Raw genomic sequence first — 20,162 nt, forward strand, 5'->3', positions numbered from 1 at the left:
CGTCCCACTAATTCCAACTAAAAATCCTGCAAATTATTTATAAAGTAAACTTAAGAAGATCCTGAAAGGTGGAGCGAAGGTATACCAGCTGGAGACCTTCAGACCCAAGGAATAACACAGTGATGAGTTTCCTGTGTTTTCTCTTTTTGCCTCTTGTATCACAGACTTGGCAGAGTGGATTTTAAAGACATGACCAATCTATATATTGTCTACAAGAAACTGACTTCAAATATACTGATATATGAGAATTAAAAATAAAGCAACGGTCAAAAAACAGACTATGCAAACATTAATCAAAAGAAGGAAAGGGAATGGAAGGAAAGAAGGGAGGAAGACAGGAAGGAGGAAAAGAAGGAAGGAGAGGAGAAAAAGAAAGCTACAGTCTAATATCTTTCATGAATATAATGCACAATTCCTTAACAAAATAATAGCAAATAAAATTCAGCAACATATAGTAAGAACTGTATATCATTACCAAGATTTATTCCAAGGCTGCAAGGCTAGTTTAACATTTGAAAATCAATCAGTGTAATCCATCATATTAACACAATAAAGAAAAATCATATGCTCATAAAGCATTTGACAAATGCTTTATAATATCATGCAGATATTATAAGAAGTCTCAGAAAACTAGGAGCAGATGAGGGAATGTCCTCACCTTGATACAGATTATCCGCAACAAACCTACAAGTAACATTCGACATAATGGTGAGAAGAGTAAATGCTTTTGCCCTAAAATCAGGAACAAGGCACTGATGTGCACTCTCACTCTGCTTATTCAGCATACTGCTGGGAGGTCTAGCCCATGCAATAAGTCAAGAAAAAAGAAAGAGAAGGCATACAGGTTGTACATGCATGACTGGGACATTGTGCTGTCCACCGGAAACTGACACATTGTAACTGACTGCACTGCAACAAAAAAAATTTTTTTCAAGACATACAGGTTAGGTAGGAAGACATGAAACTGTCATTACTTGTAGATGACATGATATATATGTTGAAAATTCCAAGGAATCTTTTCTTTTTCTTAACTTGAATATCGTTAGTGATTACTATTTGATATAGTGATGAAACACTCCCTGGAATTAAATGATTACTTCAGTTTGATTTTAGTGTATCTTTCTTCTGCCAAATAAATTTAATTTAATATTTTTAAGTTAAAAAAGCACATATGTCGCCATTTTATAAGTTTTTTTCCATCCATCCATCCATCCATCCATCCATTTTTTTCATTTTCAGACTGTACTGGCCAATGATAATGGTAGTTATTTATGGATGCTGAAGTCTTAGATGACCTTTAACTTTCTTTTTGTATTTTTCTGAGTTGCTGTCATTTTTAGTATTCAAAAAAATCATTTTTACATAACAGTAGTCCTTGTCACTTAAAAATTCTTTAAAATTCAGATTGTATCTCCTTTCTTTTATCTCTTGAACTGAACTTTTAATGGATATGATTTGGTGAAATCGAAAGTAATAATAAATGTCATTTTTCAGATTATCAGAAAAACTAAAAACCCAGAGTTTCTCTGTTGGATAGCTTTCACCTCTAATACCAAATGTTATATATTTAACTAATTTTAACAATTTAGAAAAACATGTGTTTTATTCCTTTTATTGGTCAATGGACCAAATTTCAAAATTTTTCACTATCAAATTCTCATCAAGACATATTGAATTAACCTCTATGATAAAAACTTCTAAAATAATACTCTTAAAAAGACTTAAAGATCACATGTAGACTCTAATTTTTGGAAATAGGACAGAGAAGGCATATTGAAAAACCTTTTGTAACAAAACACCTAGACGTAATGGATAAAATTTAATAATCCCCCTTTAAGTATATAGTTAAGTTTAACGACAGCAAAAAAAATTCTCTACAGTCCAGCAGGAAGAGGTAGCTGGAAACAAAGCATCAATGTCACACTGACCTAATGCTGCTTGATGGGCATTTGTTGGTGTTGATTATCAAGAGATGTGGGTTTCTTGAACCACATGGGGACAGATCATGAAGCCTTGGGCTTATTTTAGAAATACGGTGCTGGCCAAACAAAACAAATTTGTGAGCCCCAGGCTACAAAACTTGACCTAATGAGAATCAAGACCTTGTCACTTGTAGAGAAATTATTCTCCTGCTCCAAATCTTATAGAGAAATGTCCGCTCTAAGACTTGCCCTTCATTTTTGTCTAGGTTTTAGATTCCAGTCTTAAAAGACCTTTACATATGAAATTGCCTTTTGTTTTTAATGCCCTATTACACAGTGGCTGAAACAAAGGTTAGAGCAATGGAGAATAAAATAACGAGAAAAACGCAAGGATGCTAACTTATCAGAGCTACTTGACCTTGTTACGTTCAGGAATAAGCTGGCTATTTGATTTATGTGGGTCCTATACTGGGAAGAATGAAACACAGACTGAATGTCCACATTCAGCTGGATACTGAAGCTTTGGACTCTTTACAAATCTTCAGTTAAATCTCAATTTGCAGGGGGAGGGTATGGCTCAGTGGTAGAGTGCATACTTAGCACGCACAAGGTCCTGGGTTCAATCCCCAGTACCTCTACTTAAAAAAATAAATACATAAATAAACCTAATTACCTCCCCCTGCCTCAAAGAAAAGATAATACAAAAGAAAAATTGGTATTAAAAAAAAAGTAATCATTAAAAAAAACTCAATTTGTTTTAAATGGAAGAAATTTGAGAGTAGATCCCCACTTACATACATGTGTTGATGAAAAGTGTTGTGAGTGGACTCTGAGTGGACTGGAGTTTAGTGGCAATGACTGAAGAGAGATTGGTATAAGGGTCAGTTTCGCTTTAGGCAGCTGGAGGGTGAGCCCCCTACAGGCAGGGTCCAGCCTCTGTCTCTGTTTCCCTCTCAAGGGCCTCACACAAAATGATAACGAACACATAAATGCACCCAGAGTGAGTTTATGTTTGTTAATGGATTTAGTGTTTCATATGAAATGTCCTGCCTGGATGCAAAGCATTTCCTTTCAATTCACGTTAATTAACCCCCAAAACTGACTGAGCACAGAAACACATTTGGAGGAAATCATGAAAGAATAAAATGCCATGCCAGGTGAATCTTGATTTTTTTTTCCAAACAATTGGTTAATCATAGTTTAAATTACGGCAATTCTTGGGGAGGATATAGCTTAATGGTAGAATTCATGCTTAGTATGCAGGAGATCTTGGGTTCAATCCTCAGTACCTCCATTAAAATTAAAATTAAAAAATAACCTAAATTAAGGCAACTCTGTTACTTTCAAACTCTTTGGGGGCAGTCAAGTAGGAAGCACACAAATTAAACATAACTGCAAAACCTGCCATCCAAGGAACAAAGATGTGTTGTCTATACGTGATTCTATGGGAGTAGGGGTGTTGGATTTGGAAGTTGGACATGAACTATGGGTTCCTGTCTCTGCTAAAATCTCTATGCCATCTCTCTAATGAACTACTTGGTTTTCTGCAAGGAAAAATCACTGTGCACGCTTTAGGCTGGAACATGCCAGGTCTGCCTTGCCAGTATGACTTAGGAGTGGGCTGTTAATAAGGGCCTGCCTTCTTATTCAAGATGCTTCAGCTCATCCCTTAAATATTCAGCTACCTTTAACTGAGCTTCTTGAAAGATTCTCCACTTCCCCCCTTAGTGCACTGCTGGAAGAGTCTAACATACGGTTTCGTTCAGGGTCCGTGTGCAACCGTTCTCCCCAGTGAAACGGAGCAGCTGTTTTAAGCTTATTGCTTGTCACCAGCTCTTAGGATGGAGCAAGGGAAAAAAATCCATAGTCACCATTACACCCAGTAGAAATTGCAGTGGGAATTCAGAAATGCAGCGTGAAATTAACCCAGAGTGGAAACTGCCTGCCCGAGAACTTACATGACTACTTTTTTGTTTAAAAAATATTACTTTGGTACTTGAGATAACCACATTACAAGTTGGTCAAGATATTGGTTTTTATTGACTTGACCTCTGAGCTTAAAGCATTCACAGTTAACAAAAAAAGATGTGCCCAAGCCAGTGGGGCTTAGTTAAGAAGAGGGCAGTTTTCAAGGGCAGATCTCCTTCTTAGAACCCAACTTCCACTGCTGTGATAAAATTTACAGGCTGAGACACAAAAGAGTGTTGAATAATCTAAGGAAGATGTTCTATTAACCATCTAGGAAATCTGAGAACCAAATTGCTGGAGAGACTTTGCCAAAATTATACAGCAAGCCATTTACAGAGGTAAGCCATGTTCAGGATGGTCACTCGTTCATCTTCCTTCGAGTAGGTGACATCATTTTGCATTTTACGAGGCTAACTTGGTGGCCATGACTGTCTCTCAGTTCTCTGAGGGAACAGACCATCCCTGCACTCCATGTGTGGCCCTGTGCCTGTGCTAGCATTCACAGAGGTAGAAGCTGAATATATGTTTATTTAAGTGTCACTTGTACATCACTGAAGTAGAGAAGATTTTATGTTCTCCCATCAAAATTATGGTGATCTGCCCCCCAAAAGCTTCTGTATGATTATAGTAGAAAAAACTAATTATATTATATTTTTTAGATGTCTAAGTATGAGTTAACAAGGACCTGAACTAGATAGTAGCAATTAGAATGAAAAGAAAGGATGATGGGGAGGGTATAGCTCAGTGGTAGGATGCAGTGCTTAGTATGCACGGGGTCCTGGGTTCAATCCCTGGTACCTCTATCAAAAAATAATGGTAATAAATAAATAAACCTAACCCCTCCCCCTAAAAAAAACTAAAAAAAAATTTTAATTAAAAAAAAGAAAGGATGTATGCCCCAAATTTTTGTACAAGAAAAAAAAAATTGAGTTTGTTGCCTCACTGGATACGGAGATGAAAGGAGAAACGTCACAGAAGTTTGAAATCTTAGTAGTAGAAGAAAGAGTGTGACATCTCGGCGCAAATGCCTTTTTCTTAGGAAAACCTACCAAAGCAGAGGAAGGCAGAGGACAAAATGAAGTGAAGTTTAGAGCTGTGGTTGAGATGTCTGTAAGATAACAACACTGTAATATTCTGCAGGCAGCTGGAACAGGGGAGGGAACACACAAAGGCAAGAGGGCTTTGTCACCTGTGTGGAAATCATCTGTGGGGTCTTAAGGGAGATTGCCAAGAGGCAAAAGCAACAACAAGTAAAAGACCAAATTTTAAAACTCCAAAATTCTTAGGTTATCCATTTCCACAATGTGTATAGTAAGAAAAAGACAGATCAAGCCAAGTATTCAGCAAGAGGGGACTGGTTTAATAAACTATGCTAAATACACACAATAGGAATACTATCCAGCTATGAAAAAGGGTGAAAAGCTCTTTACAACATTGATAAGGAAGTGAGTACCAGGATGTATTAAGTGGGGGGGGGGGGAAGCAAGATGTAACAGTTTATACAGTAGGCTACATATTATGTAGGAAATGTAAGCAAATAAAACTATATAGGCATACTTTCTTTTATTTGCATAAAATAAAACATTGGAAGAATAAACAAGAAATGAGTAAAAATGGTTTCCTGCCAGGGTTGAGGGGGAATTGCGTAGATGGAGTCTCTGGGGGTATGACATCTCAGTGCCTTCCTTGTTATATTGTTCTCATTTTTGAACCAAGTAAATATATAAGCTATTCCAAGTATGAACTTAAAAAATAAGGAATTGCAGAGAATATAGCTTAAGGGACTTGGGAACTGGTTTTATTTCCAGAGAGGAGCAGCAGAGAGGAGCAGAAGGTGGTGATGGAAAGAATTCGCCATCTTGTGTGGGCTTGAAAAGGCAGGAGGGAACAGAATTTACAGGGGAGGAGCTATAGCAGGTGGGTCCTAGCCTCTGGGGCAGGTCTGTTTCTCAGGACTCCCTCTAGCCAGGCCACCTCCCTTGCTTTTTCCTTAGTACTCTAAGGATGCTCCTGCTTTTGTTCATGCCACATCCCACCCAAGGGAACACTTTCCCATTGTTTCTCATCAACACAAATCTTCATTCATTCCCTTATCCAATAAATAAAGCACCTCCATCCACTAGACAAGGTGACAGACCCAGAACTGAATGAGGCACAGTCCCTCTCCTGAAGGGATCTACCTGCCTGTTACGAGGGATCAATAATACAGCATGGCATTCCAGAGCAGCTTCTCAGATAGGTGACGTTGAGTCTAAATCATAAAAATTAGCAAGAATTGACAGCGGGAGAGATGCCTTGTCGTCAAATCCGAAAGCATCAAAGTGACATCACTCTTTCCAATTTAATGGTACCAATCATGTGTATTACTTTCATTTCTTAAATTAAGAAATCAGCAAGCATCCATAACTTTTATTTTAGGTACAGCTGCAACTGCACAGAACAATGAATTTTTTTTTAGACTAGTTTCATTTCAGGATGGCTTCTGTTACATAAGGAAGTACTTCACAAGCAATTTTTCGCAAAACAAAGAACTCAGAAATCTGTAGTAACTTTTAAAGAGGTACTTATTTTCAAATCAGATTACAACCTAAGGTTACAAAACAATCTAGATCGCATCCACCAGGACGCTTAGTCACCTTCCCTGATTCTTGCACATAATTGCTATTTAACTGCTAAAAGAAGTCCAGTGAAAACGGCTATGATCATCCTCATTATCCAGATAAAGAAGGGAGGCTTGGAGAGGCACGCGGCTCACCCAAGGCCAGAAGCTACTTTCTCATAGGAGGCCCTGCTTAATGAAAAGGGGGAAAGTTTGCAATCTTTATGAAGGAAAGTAATCATCTTTGGAAAACTATTATAAGGCTTGTTTTTCTTATATTGATTCTACCTAATTATAGGACCTTGATGAGCCACGGGCTTTTGGAATTTTAAGCTCATGCATGGAGCACATTTTCTTCTGTAGCAACTTCCTCTGCAGAAGTTTTACATTATGAACAAGGCCACAGTGAAGCTCTGCAGGCCCCCAGGAAAGAAGCAGAGAGTCCACACAGATGCGAGCCCCGGCCCTCCTCCCACCCATCCATCCTCTTTCAGTGCTTACAAACGTCTGCCCCTTCCCCGCCCGCTCTGGTGACCTGTGGCGGTGGGCTCTGCCCTGTTCTCCGTTTACTTCCCTTAAGTGGAGTCTAGGATGTCACTTTCCTTTATCTGGATTCATGGCAGGTTCCTTCCCCTTTTCCAGGACTTTCCCTCACGCCATTTCTCACCAGGCTCAACTGCACCAGCTCTTCCTGTTTGGTCCTTCAAGGCATGTGGCTGCTTTATACAGTCAGTGACTGAGCTCTTAATTAATCCAAAGACTTGCTCCCAAAGAGACTCAGGGAGCATCTCCGATTCTCCGGCATTATCAGCAGCTCTGAACTCTGAGCCACCTTCACTTACTGCCCGGTGTGAAGACGACATCTTCCCACTAATTAATGGTGACCCTCTCAGTGATGAGTTACTGTCCGGATTCCCATGCACCATCTGGAGAAGAGCCTGGACACCAGAGAGTTTCTATTTTTATCAGACTCTGGCATTGCACTAACATTCCACTAAAACTGAGCCAGAAGCCACAGAAAACTTGAACTGTGCTTTTTCTTCCCCCTACCTAGGGCCACTGTATTAACTGATACTTTTTACACCTTCTGATCTATTATACCACAAAGCAAGAGAGAAACAGAAGCCTGCTTTCAATTTAAAAAATAAACTCTAAAGCGTAAACACTCAGCTCCTGGGTCTGATTTCACCGCAGCATCCAAAGGAAGGCTGGGGTGGAAATTATTTACATACAAACACAATTAGAAAGCTGAATGAATTGCAGCCCAGTTAAAAATAGGACGGTGACGATTCCCCACAGTGGGTCATGCTGGGGCCGGGGAGAGAGCAGAGGTGGCGCGGGAGGCGGGGACACAATAGAGAGTTTCTTTCTTCCTTCCGAGGACGAAAACTGTTACAGCGACGTGCCAGCTCAGTCTTCAGACAAAGAGGATGTGGCCACAGGTGGGAAAGCCAAGGGGTAGAGGCTGACAGCCCAGGTCCTGGATGCCTGGGTTGCGGGAATTCAAACCCTCTTCCATTTCCTTCTTGCGTGACCTCAGGCAAGTTACTCAGCGGCTCCTGTTGTTTCCTTGTCTGTAATAATACTTCATAGGATTGGGGGAAAATTAAATGAGATAATACGTGGGACACATTTAGAAAGTTCTAGGCACATAGTGAACATGCAAAGAGTGCTAGGTCTTGGTCTCTTTCTTTACTACAGCAAATGATTTGCTTCATCTTTAAAGTGCAAACGATACACCCATCTTGTTGATCCTAACCAAGTAAATATTGATTCAGTGTTAATTTGTTGTCCAACCTGTGACACTTTAGAGCACGGAAGAGAGTGTTATGAATAATTATGCCACGACAGCAGGCATGAACTTCCTGGGCAAACTAGGAAGATGACTTTAAGTAAAGAGGGAGGCATAGGGGACCCTCAATCTCACTGGTCACAATGAAGTTCCATCGAACTGATCTTTCAGGATTTGATTCCTAAACTGAGCATCCAAGTCACCAGCAGCATCAGGAAAAAATGTCAGAGCGATGCCCCAGATCCCCAGAATCAACATCCATGGAGCCTGGGAGGGATGCCTCTGTGTGTGTGTGTGTGTGTGTGTGTGTGTGTTTCTGTGACTCCAGAGCTGATTTTAATGCACCCCCATCGTTGACACTCACTGATGACCTATGAAATCCCAATTTCATGGCTTCTCTCTGGCTGTTACTAACAAAACAATAAAAATAAATTAAATTTCTATCAGACCTGATAATTGCTGTTACTTTTCGTAAGTCAGCTCATGTGATCTCTAATGCAGCCAACCTCTACGGCATCAGATATTCTCCCGATGGGATACACCATGCTTACCTGACTTAGTGGTCATTCTGGAATTAGACCCCAAACTTTTAGTTTAGAGATCCCCCATTTTATATGATCATTTGTTCATTAAATAAATAGTGACATATGTTAGAATAATTAAGACCTCAACTCTGGAGTCGTGGAGTTGTGCCCCCAGGCAAACACTAGTCTGCAACCCTTGTACGTTAGTGGTTGGAATGTAAATTAATACAGCTACTATGGGAAACCGTGGAGATTCCTCAAAAAAATTACAAGTGCTACTATGTGATTGAGTAATCTCACTTGGTACCTACTCAAAGGAAGTAGCAAGATGACAGAGAGAGAACAGCACTTGCATGTTCATCGCAGCATTATTCGTGGTAGCCAAGTTACCGAAACCGCCCAAGTCCGTTAACAGGTGAATGGATAAAGATGTGGTGCATATGCACAATGGAAAATTATTTATCCATGAGAAAGAGGGAAAGCCTGACTTTTGTGACTACATGGATGACACTGGAGGACATTTTGCTAAGTAAAACAAGCCAGATAAATACAAATACAGCATGATCTCACTTATATGTGGAATCTACAAAAAGAAATTCTAACTTACAGAAATAGAAGGTAAAGTGATGGTCACCAGGATCCGGGCGGGGGTAGGGCAGGAGGGGGTGCGGAGATGCTGGCCGAAGGATCCAAAGCTTCAATTATGTAGGATGGATAAGTCTAGAGATCTAATGTATAGACAGGATTACTACACTTAATAATACTGTATTAAACACTGGAAATTTGCTAAGAGAGTGATTTCAAGTACAGTCATCACACACAAAAATACATAGAAGTTCTTGACGATTTTTTTAATGTATTCCTAAGTTTTTTGTGTTTTAGGTGATTTTGTAAGTGGGATTTTTTTAACTTTATATTTTACAAGTGTTTCCTGCTAGCATTTAAGAGTACAATTGATTTTTATATACTAATCACATATCCTGCGACTTTTGCTAAATGCGTTTATTAGTTTCCGTAATTATTTTGTAGAGTCAGTCTTTGAGATTTTCTATATACACAATTACATCATCTGCAAATAAGGATAGTCTTCCTTCATCCTAAGGAACTTCCTTTAACAATTCTTGTAGAGCAGGTCCACAGCTGACAAATTCTCTCACTTTTGAAACATACTTTCATTGCACAAAAATTCTGGGCTGCCAGTTGCTTTTTTTTTTTTAGAACTTTAAAGATGTTTCATTGTCTTCTGATCCACGGTTTCTGATAAGATATTTGCAAGAATTTGAATCACTTCTGTGTGTAATCTTTTTCCTTTAACTACTTCAAAATCTTCTGTCTTTACCTTTGGTCCTCAGCAGTTTGATTATGATGTATTTAGCATGGTTTTCTTTAAGTTTATTCTGTTTGAGATTCACTGAGCTTCTTGGATCTGTAAATTTCTGTCTCTTGTCAAATTTGGGATGCTTTTGGCCATTATGTCTTCAAATATTCTATTCTGTCTTTGCTTTTCACTTTACAGAATTCCAGTGATGTGTAGGTCAGATTCTTTAGTATTGGTCCATAGATGCCTGAGACTCTGTTCATTTTTTTTTCAGTTTTTTCCTCTGTTCTTCAGATTGGATACTTTCTATTGATTTATCTCTAAGCTCTGCTATCTACCCTACTAGTGAGCTCATCCAGTGTTGTTTTTTTTTTTTTTCAGTTTCAGGTATTATATTTTCAATTCTAAAACGTCCATTTGGTTCTTCTTTATGGTTTCTACCTCTCTGCTGATAACTCACATCTTTTTGTTCATTTCAAATGTTTTCTTTAATAGAAAATAGTTTTAATAGATGTTTTAAAGTCTTTCCTTATACTTCAAACATCTTAGTCATCCCAGGGTTGGCATCTTTTCGTTGAGTTTTTCTTTGACAGTGAGTTACATTTTTCTGGTTCTTTGTATTCTGAGTAATTTTAGATTGTATTCTGGATATTACGAACATTCTGTTCTGCAGACTCTAGGTCTTCTTGTAATCCCCTGGAAATTGTCGACATTTTTGAATTTGCAAATTCTGACTTGCTTTCTGTGGGAAGTGATTCAGTTCAGTTCTCTAAGCTTTTGCTGTATTTGTTTGGGTATCTCCCACACATGCACAGTGCATGGTGGCTCGGATAAGAGCCTGAGATTTCTCTGGGTTCATATGCAAAATTAGGGAATATACTTCTCCAGTTATCTTTTTTTGGTATTTCCTCCAACCTCTGGCCCACAAGGACTTCTTTTTATGGTACCTCTGGCCAGAAAATTTGTTTTTTATTGAAAGTTTAGTTACCGATGTAACCACCACCATTCAGCCCCACAGCTAGGACCAACCCTCCAGGCAGAGCCATGAGGAAGAAGCAAGCAAACACATTGGAAACTTGCCCCATCCAACCCTATCCCCTCCAGTTGCTTCTCCAAGTTTTGACACCCACTCACAGTCTAGCATCTTTCACTCTTATCTTTTATTTATTTTATTGAGTCTTCAGTTTAGTTTTTGTTTTTAAATACCTGTCCAGAAATTTTAGTTTTCCTCAGCAAAAGGAACAAGGCATCAGGGGATTACACTGCCATGCTAAGACAAGAACGCTCTCTTTTCCTCAGCCTTTTATGATGAAAATTATCAAACACAGAGAAAAGTTGAAAGCCTTGCACAGTTAATGCCCATATGCCCACCCTTAGCACATTTCTAGCTATACCTCTGTATAACCATTAATCTACCTTATTTCCCAATGTGATTTACTTTTGTATTGTTTCTCATACAGTTTTATGTTGAGATATAATTCACACACTGTAAAATTCACATACTTTTTTAGGTGTACAATTCAGTGGAATGAATTACATTCACAGTGTTGCACAACCATCACCACACTCTACTTCCAGAAGTTTTTATCACTACAAATAGAAACTCTGTACTCAGTCAATAGTATATCCCCATCATCCTCTCCCCACAGAAATATAGAATATTTAATCACTCCCTGCCCCTTCTTGATGAATCTCTGCTCTTCTTAATCAAACCACAGTACTGGTTTTCATGTCCATAGATTCGTTTTGCAGATTCTCAAAGTTCATGTAAACACAGTCAGAGTTTATACTAGTTTGTGCTTCTCTGATTTCACTTGGCATAATCTTTTTTATGATTCATCCTTTTTGTTACAAGTATCAATAACTTGCTGGTTTTTAAAGCTGAGTATTTTCCACTGTATAATATGTGGTAATTTACTCATCCATTTTCCTGTTGATGGATGCTTGGGTTGTTTTCAGTTTGGGGTCTATTATGGATAAAACTGCTTTGAACATTCGTGTACTGATCTTTTTGTGAGTATATACTTTTATTTCTTTCTCTTAGGTAAATACCTAGGAATTGTTGAGTCATATAATAGGTATCAACTTACATTATAAGAAGCTGTCAGACAACTTTCCAGTGTTTTTTGACATTCCCACCAGCAACGTATGAGAATTCCAGTCACTCCACCATAATTTGGTGTTGTCGGTCTCCTTTATTATAGCCATTGCAGTGGGCATGCTGTGGCGTCTCACTGTACTTCTGAATTACATGCTTCTGATGGCTGATTGTGCTAAGCATATATTCATGTACCTAATAATCATTACCTGTCTTCCTATGTCAAGTGTCTATTCAATTCTTGAATCTATTTTTTACTGCATTCTTTGTTTCTTATTATTGAGTTGTAGGATCTCTTCATATATTCTGGATACAAGTATTTTCTCAGACATTTATATTGTGTGTATTATCCCCAGGCTATGTTTTGTCTAGTCATGTTCTTAATGTTATCTTTTGATGAGCAAAAATTTTAGTTGTGATGAAGCTTAGTTATCTGCTTTTATGGTTATTGCTTTCCAAGTCCTGCTGTGAAATGTTACCCTACTCTAAGATCACAAAGGTAATTTGCTGTTTCTTTCCTCTAAAAGCTTTATATACTTTTAACTTTCATGTTTAGGTTCATAATCTATATTAAATTGTTTATTTGTGAATATGATGTAAGGCGCAATTCAAAGTTCATCTTTGTTTTTGTACAGGCATCCAATTATTCCTACACCATTTGTTGAAAAGACTTTTCTTTCCCCTATTGAATTGCTTTTGTACCTTTTTTGAAAATCAGTTGACTCCATGTGTGTAGCCTATTCCCGGAATCTCTGTTCCCTTCCATTCATCCGTTAGCCCCTCCTCACTCCCATACAATGCTGTTTTGATTGCCAGTATCTTTGTAGTAAGTCATGAAGTTAGGAAACATCATTCCTCCAACTTTGTTCTTCTTTTCCAAATCGTATTGGCAATTTTAGCTCATTGGTATTTCCAAATAATTGGATATATTCAAAGGTTCTATTTTTTCATATATCAGCTTTGAAAATTTGTGTGTTTCAAGGAATTTATCCATTCCATACAGGTTGTTGAATTTATTGGTGTAAAGTCCAGAATATTCACTTATTATCCCTGGGGGCTGTGAGCTCAACAGAGATTGCAGAGGCCACACATGTGAGGACACGCTGAAGGTGAAACCAGCTAGAGTGGAGACCTTGTTCCATACTCCGGGCTCAGGCGAGACCCCAGAAAAGCATTAACTTCGGAGCAGGGCTACACAACCCCTAGAAGCAATGACAGAGGCTAACGCCAGCTTCAACAGAATCAAGTTGATTCTGCATGATCTGCTCACAGGCACCTACCCTGTGCTTGCACAGCTTGGCCATAGATTCAGGAGGAACCATTTGCAGATTGCTGAGACTTTCCTACCTGGATTTCTCCTCCCCAGGACTCTGCTTGCAGATGTCATCCGTCTCAGTATCCCTGAGCAACAGTTTCTGTTTCCTCCACCCAGAAAGTTGCTCTCTGTTTGAGCCTCGCTTCCCTGTGCCACAGTTTAGAAAATGCTCTTAGGGAGAAAGCCAGGAACACATCTAATGCAGTTCCTTCTTTCAGGGATCAAAACCCTAAATGCCTAAAAACAGATACTGCATACAATGTGTCCAATACTATCTTTTTTTTTTTTAAATGGCAGGAGAGCATGTCGATAACCATTACATTGTCATGACTGGAACCCAGTTGAAACTTTTGAATAACTACATACATTAAATAAATAAATAAATGCAGAATAGATGACTCTTAGGATTTTTTGTTTAAGCTAATGAAATTTAACATCCATTATTGACACTTGGCAGTGTGTAAGGCGTTGTTGAGAATCAAATATGAATAATGCAAAATATCTGCTCTAAAAGACCTTCCTAGGCAAGGAAGCAAAGCAAGAGGAAGTGTAACAAATTGTCACATGTGAGAAATTAATAAATGACATAAGATGAATATCAAAGTGCTCAGAGGAGCAAAAGGGGAGTGTTTACTTTTGACTTGGGGTTGATGGTAGGTGAGTCGTGTTTTGGAAAAGTTTCTTAAAGGAGTGACTCTCCATTTGGGTTTTGAAGAATGGGAACCTACAGAATTCCAAAAATACCCTCTTCTTGTAAACTTTAGAACATTTTATATGCTTTAATGTCTTTTTTGTAGGCATATACCATCCTAACTCTATTTTTCATTAGATTCCAGATAGTCAAATAAGTTGACTTTCCATACATACACTTTAAATGATACGTCAAGGCGAATGAATAATAATCTCTGTCTGGAGAAATAATTTGGGAATGAAAAATGTCCTTGGAACAAAAGTAAATGAGAATAAGCAGGAGGTAGGTGGGAGGTGACAGTGTTTATGACTTGTGTAAACAAAGGGATAAGTGTATTTGGATCTGCTGAATATATTAGAAGTCCTTTTAAGAACATGTTCTTTCTACAGGTTAATAAAGCTATGCTTTTCTTAGCGAGAGAGGTGCCACACTTTGCCATCCACTCAGCTAAAAGAGCAGATCATTTGGAGCATCACTAGGAGCTACTGAAAACCAACTTATGTGTCAATGCAGATAACAATCTGTGTCTGACTTTGAATCAAACAGACAGCCAGCTTGACAGCCCGAAGACATCTTTCATTTTCCCTGCCTCATTTCAGTACCTTGGACATAATGAGTGCCTAATGATTATTTGTGGAAGTAATTACCACGTCGTGACCTCTTTTCCCTTGAAATTTCCCTTGACTCCCTTTTTTCCTCCATATCCTTAATAAACACTCAATTATAGCCTTTCTCAGACTTTTTGGTCTCAGACCTCCTTTGCACTTTTAAAAATTATTGAGACCCTCAAAGAGCTCTTGTTTAGTGGATTATACCTGTTGATGTTACCATAGTAGAAGTTAAAACTGAAAATTTTTAATACTTATTAATTCTTTTGAAATGACAATAATAAACCTATTACATGTTAACATAAATAACATACTTTTGTGCTGAGAAACTATGTTTTCTAAACTAAAAAAAGAAATAGTGAAAAGAGTGATATTGTTTTACATTTTTGCACATCTGTTATATCCGGCTATAAAAGACAGCTGAATCCTCATATCTGCTTCGGCATCCATCCGTCACAATAACACACACATCATGTCATCATCTCTGGCACATTCCGCTATACTCTTGTAGAGGGTGAGAGTGAAAAAGGAAATAATGTCTTAGTGTTATTATGAATGTATCTTCCACCTCGCATCCCCTCTGGAAGAGAGCTTTGAGAACTGATGCTGTAATGTGACTTCACTTCACACTCGATGCCGGTCTCATCTCTAAATTTGTTCAGTATGTAAAGAAGTCTCTCCATTATACCCTGAACATAGCTTCCTTTAAAAGCAAGACTATCCAAGTTTCCTGCTATCACACATTGCAAAGGCTGCTGAATGATCATTGTATCAAATCTAAATGTCTCTGCCTGATTTCCGGAGCCTCCTCATCTCTGCCCACCCCTCCCCCCGCACACCCCCCCCCAACAACTAACTTAATCGTGTTTCTACCCAGGTTCTTTGTAATCCTCCTTTTGCATGGTTGCCTTCACTTGAAATGCAAAACTAACCCACAAGAGCGTTTTAAGAAACTTAGAACTGCAGATAAACACAAAAATCAGGTAATAAGTGAACTGTTCTGATAATTACATGCCTTCATTCTTTTTTAATTTTTAAAATATTATCATGGAAATTATCAAATGCAAATACAAAAGTAGAGAGAACAGCGTAATGAGACTGCTCTACCAAGCACCCAGTTTTAACAATTATAAATAGGTATGTAGGCTGTTTCGTTTTATTCAAATTCCCCACTCCATGCAGATTTTTTTGAAGCCAATTCTAGACAGCGCATTGCTTCATCTGCAAATAATTTTACTGTGTACCTCTACACAATCTATTTTGAAAGGCATAACCATAATATTATCATCTCTAAGACAAAAGTCAACAATAAATACTTATCATCAAATATCTAGTCAGTGTTCACATTTCTCTAATTTCCTTATAATACTGTTATATTTGGTTTGAATTGAGATCCAAATAAGGTGCACGTGTTATGATTTTATGTCTCTTAACTCTTTTTCACTCTGCAAGTTCCCCCTTCACCTGCTTTTTACCCCCTTTCCCTGAAACATATTATTTTTATTTTACTGGAACAGTTTTCCATAGTCTAGATTCTGCTGACTTCATTCCTGTGTTATGTTCCTTTTCTCCTCGTGCTTCCTGGAAATTGCTCATCAGAACCAGAAGGCTTTATCAAATGTTGTTCATTTGTTTCAAAATTAATGCATAGATGGTGACCTTCCATCAGGAGGCACATCATGTTTTACTGACTCTCTGAGATATCAGTAATGATGACCATTGCCTCGATTCATCAATTTGCTGTTTTATTAGGCTCGCAAAATAGTTACATTCTAGCCTGTTCTCCACCATTCTGTCTTCATTTATTATTAGCTGGGAAACATCTAAAAAGAGCAGCTTCTGCTCATCCACTATTTGATTAACTGAGGTAGAGATTTTTCAAGAGAGGCAGGATAAATGCTTGATTCAAACTTACAGATTGAAACTCATTATTAATCCTTATTGTGATGGTTAATACTTTTAAAAATCCTTCTCGAGCCTCAGACTGTAGCAACTTGGGCCAGTGGTGACTTCTCCAGATTCCTGAGTCCTTTTGACATGATCCCGTGGTCTCTCGTGACTAACATAGTTGGATTTGTTTTTGTCTATTTACTGCCCAGACCTGCAATCAGCCATTTCTCCAAGAATCTATGATTCTTTTTCATGGGAAACAGTATTTGAGGACACAGTCTAGTGGGGTGCTTGTTACAACTGCATTGATCACTGTTTCCAGGTCTTTTTAGTAGTCAGAGATAAGAAATACGATTTTTTTTTAATAAAATACACCATCTGTTTTCCAGGTAACAAACCATTAGTATACAGTAAACAAATAATAATTTGTCTTTTCCGTTATACAGCCTGTTTCTTTTCTTCTGTCATTGCATTGACTAAGACTTCTGGATCATTGTTCATTAATGATAATGTTAGACATCTTTGTTCATAAAAAACATTTTTAATAACCAAGGGAGGGACAGAAAAAATATTTCCGATCTCAGACGAATTCCTCTTAAAGTGAGAAATAAATCCTTCTTTGGGGTTAGCAAAGTATGGCCCATGGACCAAATACAGCCCACTTTCTTTTTTTTGAAGGCCTGTGAATTAAGAATGATTTTTACACTTTTAAAAGATTGAAAAAAATCAAAAGAAGAATATATTTTGCAACACATGAAAATTACATAAAATTCAAATTTCAGTATTTTCTAAGTTGTGTGTAGTTGCAGTTTTGATTTACTCTTCGACTGAAAAATTATCAATAGGTGTTTCACTGAGTCTATATTTTAGTCTACTTTAAGTATAGCTTTATCAATTTTTTCTGAAAGCATTTTTAATATATATGTATATACACACATACATATACATTTGATATCTTTTGGTGCATAAAATTCAACACATATAGCTCTGTTGGGAAGGATGCCTTTTATCAACATAAAATGAGCATCTTTATCCCATGAAATGCCGTGTGCCTTGGATTCTATTTTGTTTGATTCTAATATTGCTGCCCCAGGTTGGTTGGTTGGTTTTGTTTTGTTTTGGGCCTTGGCTTAATATCTATTTCCAAACCACATTATTCTTTTAACCATATGATGATATTCTGTTTTTTTTAATTTTTCTTGTATTTTGGTTCTTTCACAAATAGTACATATTTCATTTTTGAATTTGGAGAGGTTTTGTCTTTTATTATATTCAAGTTTTTACTTTTTAAACCAGTTTTTGATTCACAGCAAAATTGAAAGGAAAGTATGGAGGTTTCCTATATAAGCCCTGCCCCGCCACACACACAGTTCCCCTCATTATCAACCGCCCCCTCCGCAGTCGTACATTTGTCACAATTTATGAACCTGCATTGGCACAACCTAATCACTCAACGCCCATAGTTTACATTAGAGTTCACCCTTGGTGTTCTACGGGTTTGGACAAATGTAGAATGACATGTACCCACCATTACAGTATCATGCAGAACAGTTTCACTGCCTTAAAAATTCTCTGTGCTTCACCTACTTACCCACCTCTCCCCCCCAGCCTCTGGCAACCACTGATCTTTTTGCTGTCTTCATAGTTTTGTCTTTTCCAGAATATCTTATCATATCATTGGAATCATACAGTATGTACCTTTCAGATTGGCCCCTTTCAGTTAGGCAGATGCATTTGAGGTTCCTCCACCTCTTTTCACAACTTGATAGCTCATTTCTTTTTAGCACTGAATAGTTTTCCATCATCTGGATGTACCACAGTGTTTTTATCCATTCACCCACCGAAGGACACCTTGGTTGATCCCAAGTTTTGACGATTATGAATCAAGCTGCTGTTAACATTCATGTGCAGGGTTCTTTTCTGGACATAAGTTTCAACCCCTTTGGGTAAATATCAAGGAGCACGAGTTACTGGATCGCATGGTTAAGAGTACATTTAGTTTCATAAAGAGTATATTTAGTTTTCAGGTGTACAGCAAAGTGATTCAGTTATATATATTTTCTCAGATTATTTTTCTTTATAGATCATTATAAGATATGGAATATAGTTCCCTGTGCTATGCAGTAAGTCCTTGTTGCTTATCTATTTTATGTATAGTAGTTTGCACCTACTAAACCCATACTTTAGATTCCTTATATTGTATAATGTCTGTCTTTCTCTGCCTAACTTACTTCACTTAGTATGATCATCTCTAGGTCCGTCCATGTTGCTGCAAGTGGCAATATTTCATTCCTTTTTATGGCCGAGTAATATTCCATTGTGTATATATACCACATCTTCTTAAACCAATCATCTGTTGACGGGCATCTGGATTGTTTCCATGTTTTGGCTCTTATAAATAGTACTGCTATGAATATTAGCATGCATATATCTTTTTAATTACAGTTCTCATCTTTTTTGGTTATATGTCCAGGAGTGGGATGTCTGGATCATATGATAGCCCTGTTTTTAGTTTTTTTAAGGCACATTCATACTGTTTTCCACAGTGGCTCCACCAACTACACTCCCACCAACAATGTAGGAGTCTTCCCTTTTCCCCACACCCTCTTCAGCATTTACTACTTGTAGACTTTTTGATGATGGCCATTCTGACTGGTGTGAGGTGGTACCTCATTGTGGTTTTGACTTACATTTCTCTAGTGATTACAGATGTTGAGCATCTTCTCATGTGCCTGTTGGCCATCGGTATGTCTTCGTTGGTGAAATGTCTATTTAGGTCTTCTGCCCATTTTTTGATCGGGTTGTTTGGCAAATCAGTATTAGGGGATGCAGTGCAGGGTCAGGAGCCAGGCAGAGGTGGATTAGAACCCAGCTCCACTCCTACTGCCTGAATTGTTCTTTTGCAAGTTATTAAACTCCCTAAGTCCTATTTTCCTCATCTGCAAAATGGGGATAAACAGTGTAACCTTAAAGGACTGTGATGAAGTAATGAGATGATTCATGAAAAGCACTTAACACGATGCTGGACACTTGAAAGTGCTCAATAGTTAACATCTAGTTTTGCAGTTATGACCTGCCAGAACCACTGTAGTCACTCTCCTGGTCGCTGAAGAATTCTTGCAGGTTTTATGGGATCATGAAACTTTTAAAGCTTTAAAAACAAAACAAAAGAACTATGTCTCATTCCTAGGAGCCTTTTCATCTAAAACAGACAGACTGTCATGTGCTGGAAAGGCCAGGTGCCCTTTGTGAGGAAGGAATTCCAGAGGGAGACACAGTGGAACAAGCGTGTGGCTCTCGCTCTAGTCTGGACACAGCACAACCTGGAAAAACACCTACCATTTACCTAACTAGACTCACTCCAGTCCAAGAAAACTCCCAAAAGGACAAAATCATACCTCTCCTTTTTATTGCCACAGTTAGACGTTATCAGGCAG

The 20,162-nt window shown here is 38.1% G+C and overlaps 1 protein-coding gene across 18 annotated transcripts in view; it reads left to right on the forward strand.

Moving 5' to 3' along the window:
• Positions 1 to 20,162, forward strand: part of ADRA1A (adrenoceptor alpha 1A) — a 97,410-nt gene that overhangs the window by 41,073 nt on the left and 36,175 nt on the right. Inside the window, exon 3 of one of the 18 annotated variants that reach the window (XM_032471051.1) lies at positions 7,160 to 8,398. The exons of 15 other annotated variants lie outside the window; for them this stretch is intronic. In XM_032471051.1, the coding sequence (XP_032326942.1) occupies positions 7,160 to 7,476 (317 nt within the window). In that variant the 3' untranslated portion in view covers positions 7,477 to 8,398. Of the gene's footprint in view, positions 1 to 7,131; positions 8,399 to 14,616; positions 14,974 to 20,162 lie in introns of those variants that run through there. 2 more of the 18 variants (XM_032471055.1, XM_032471058.1) reach the window with 2 other exon arrangements.

Source organism: Camelus ferus, chromosome 31 (genome assembly GCF_009834535.1).
Source record: "Camelus ferus isolate YT-003-E chromosome 31, BCGSAC_Cfer_1.0, whole genome shotgun sequence".
Lineage (NCBI taxonomy): Eukaryota > Metazoa > Chordata > Mammalia > Artiodactyla > Camelidae > Camelus > Camelus ferus.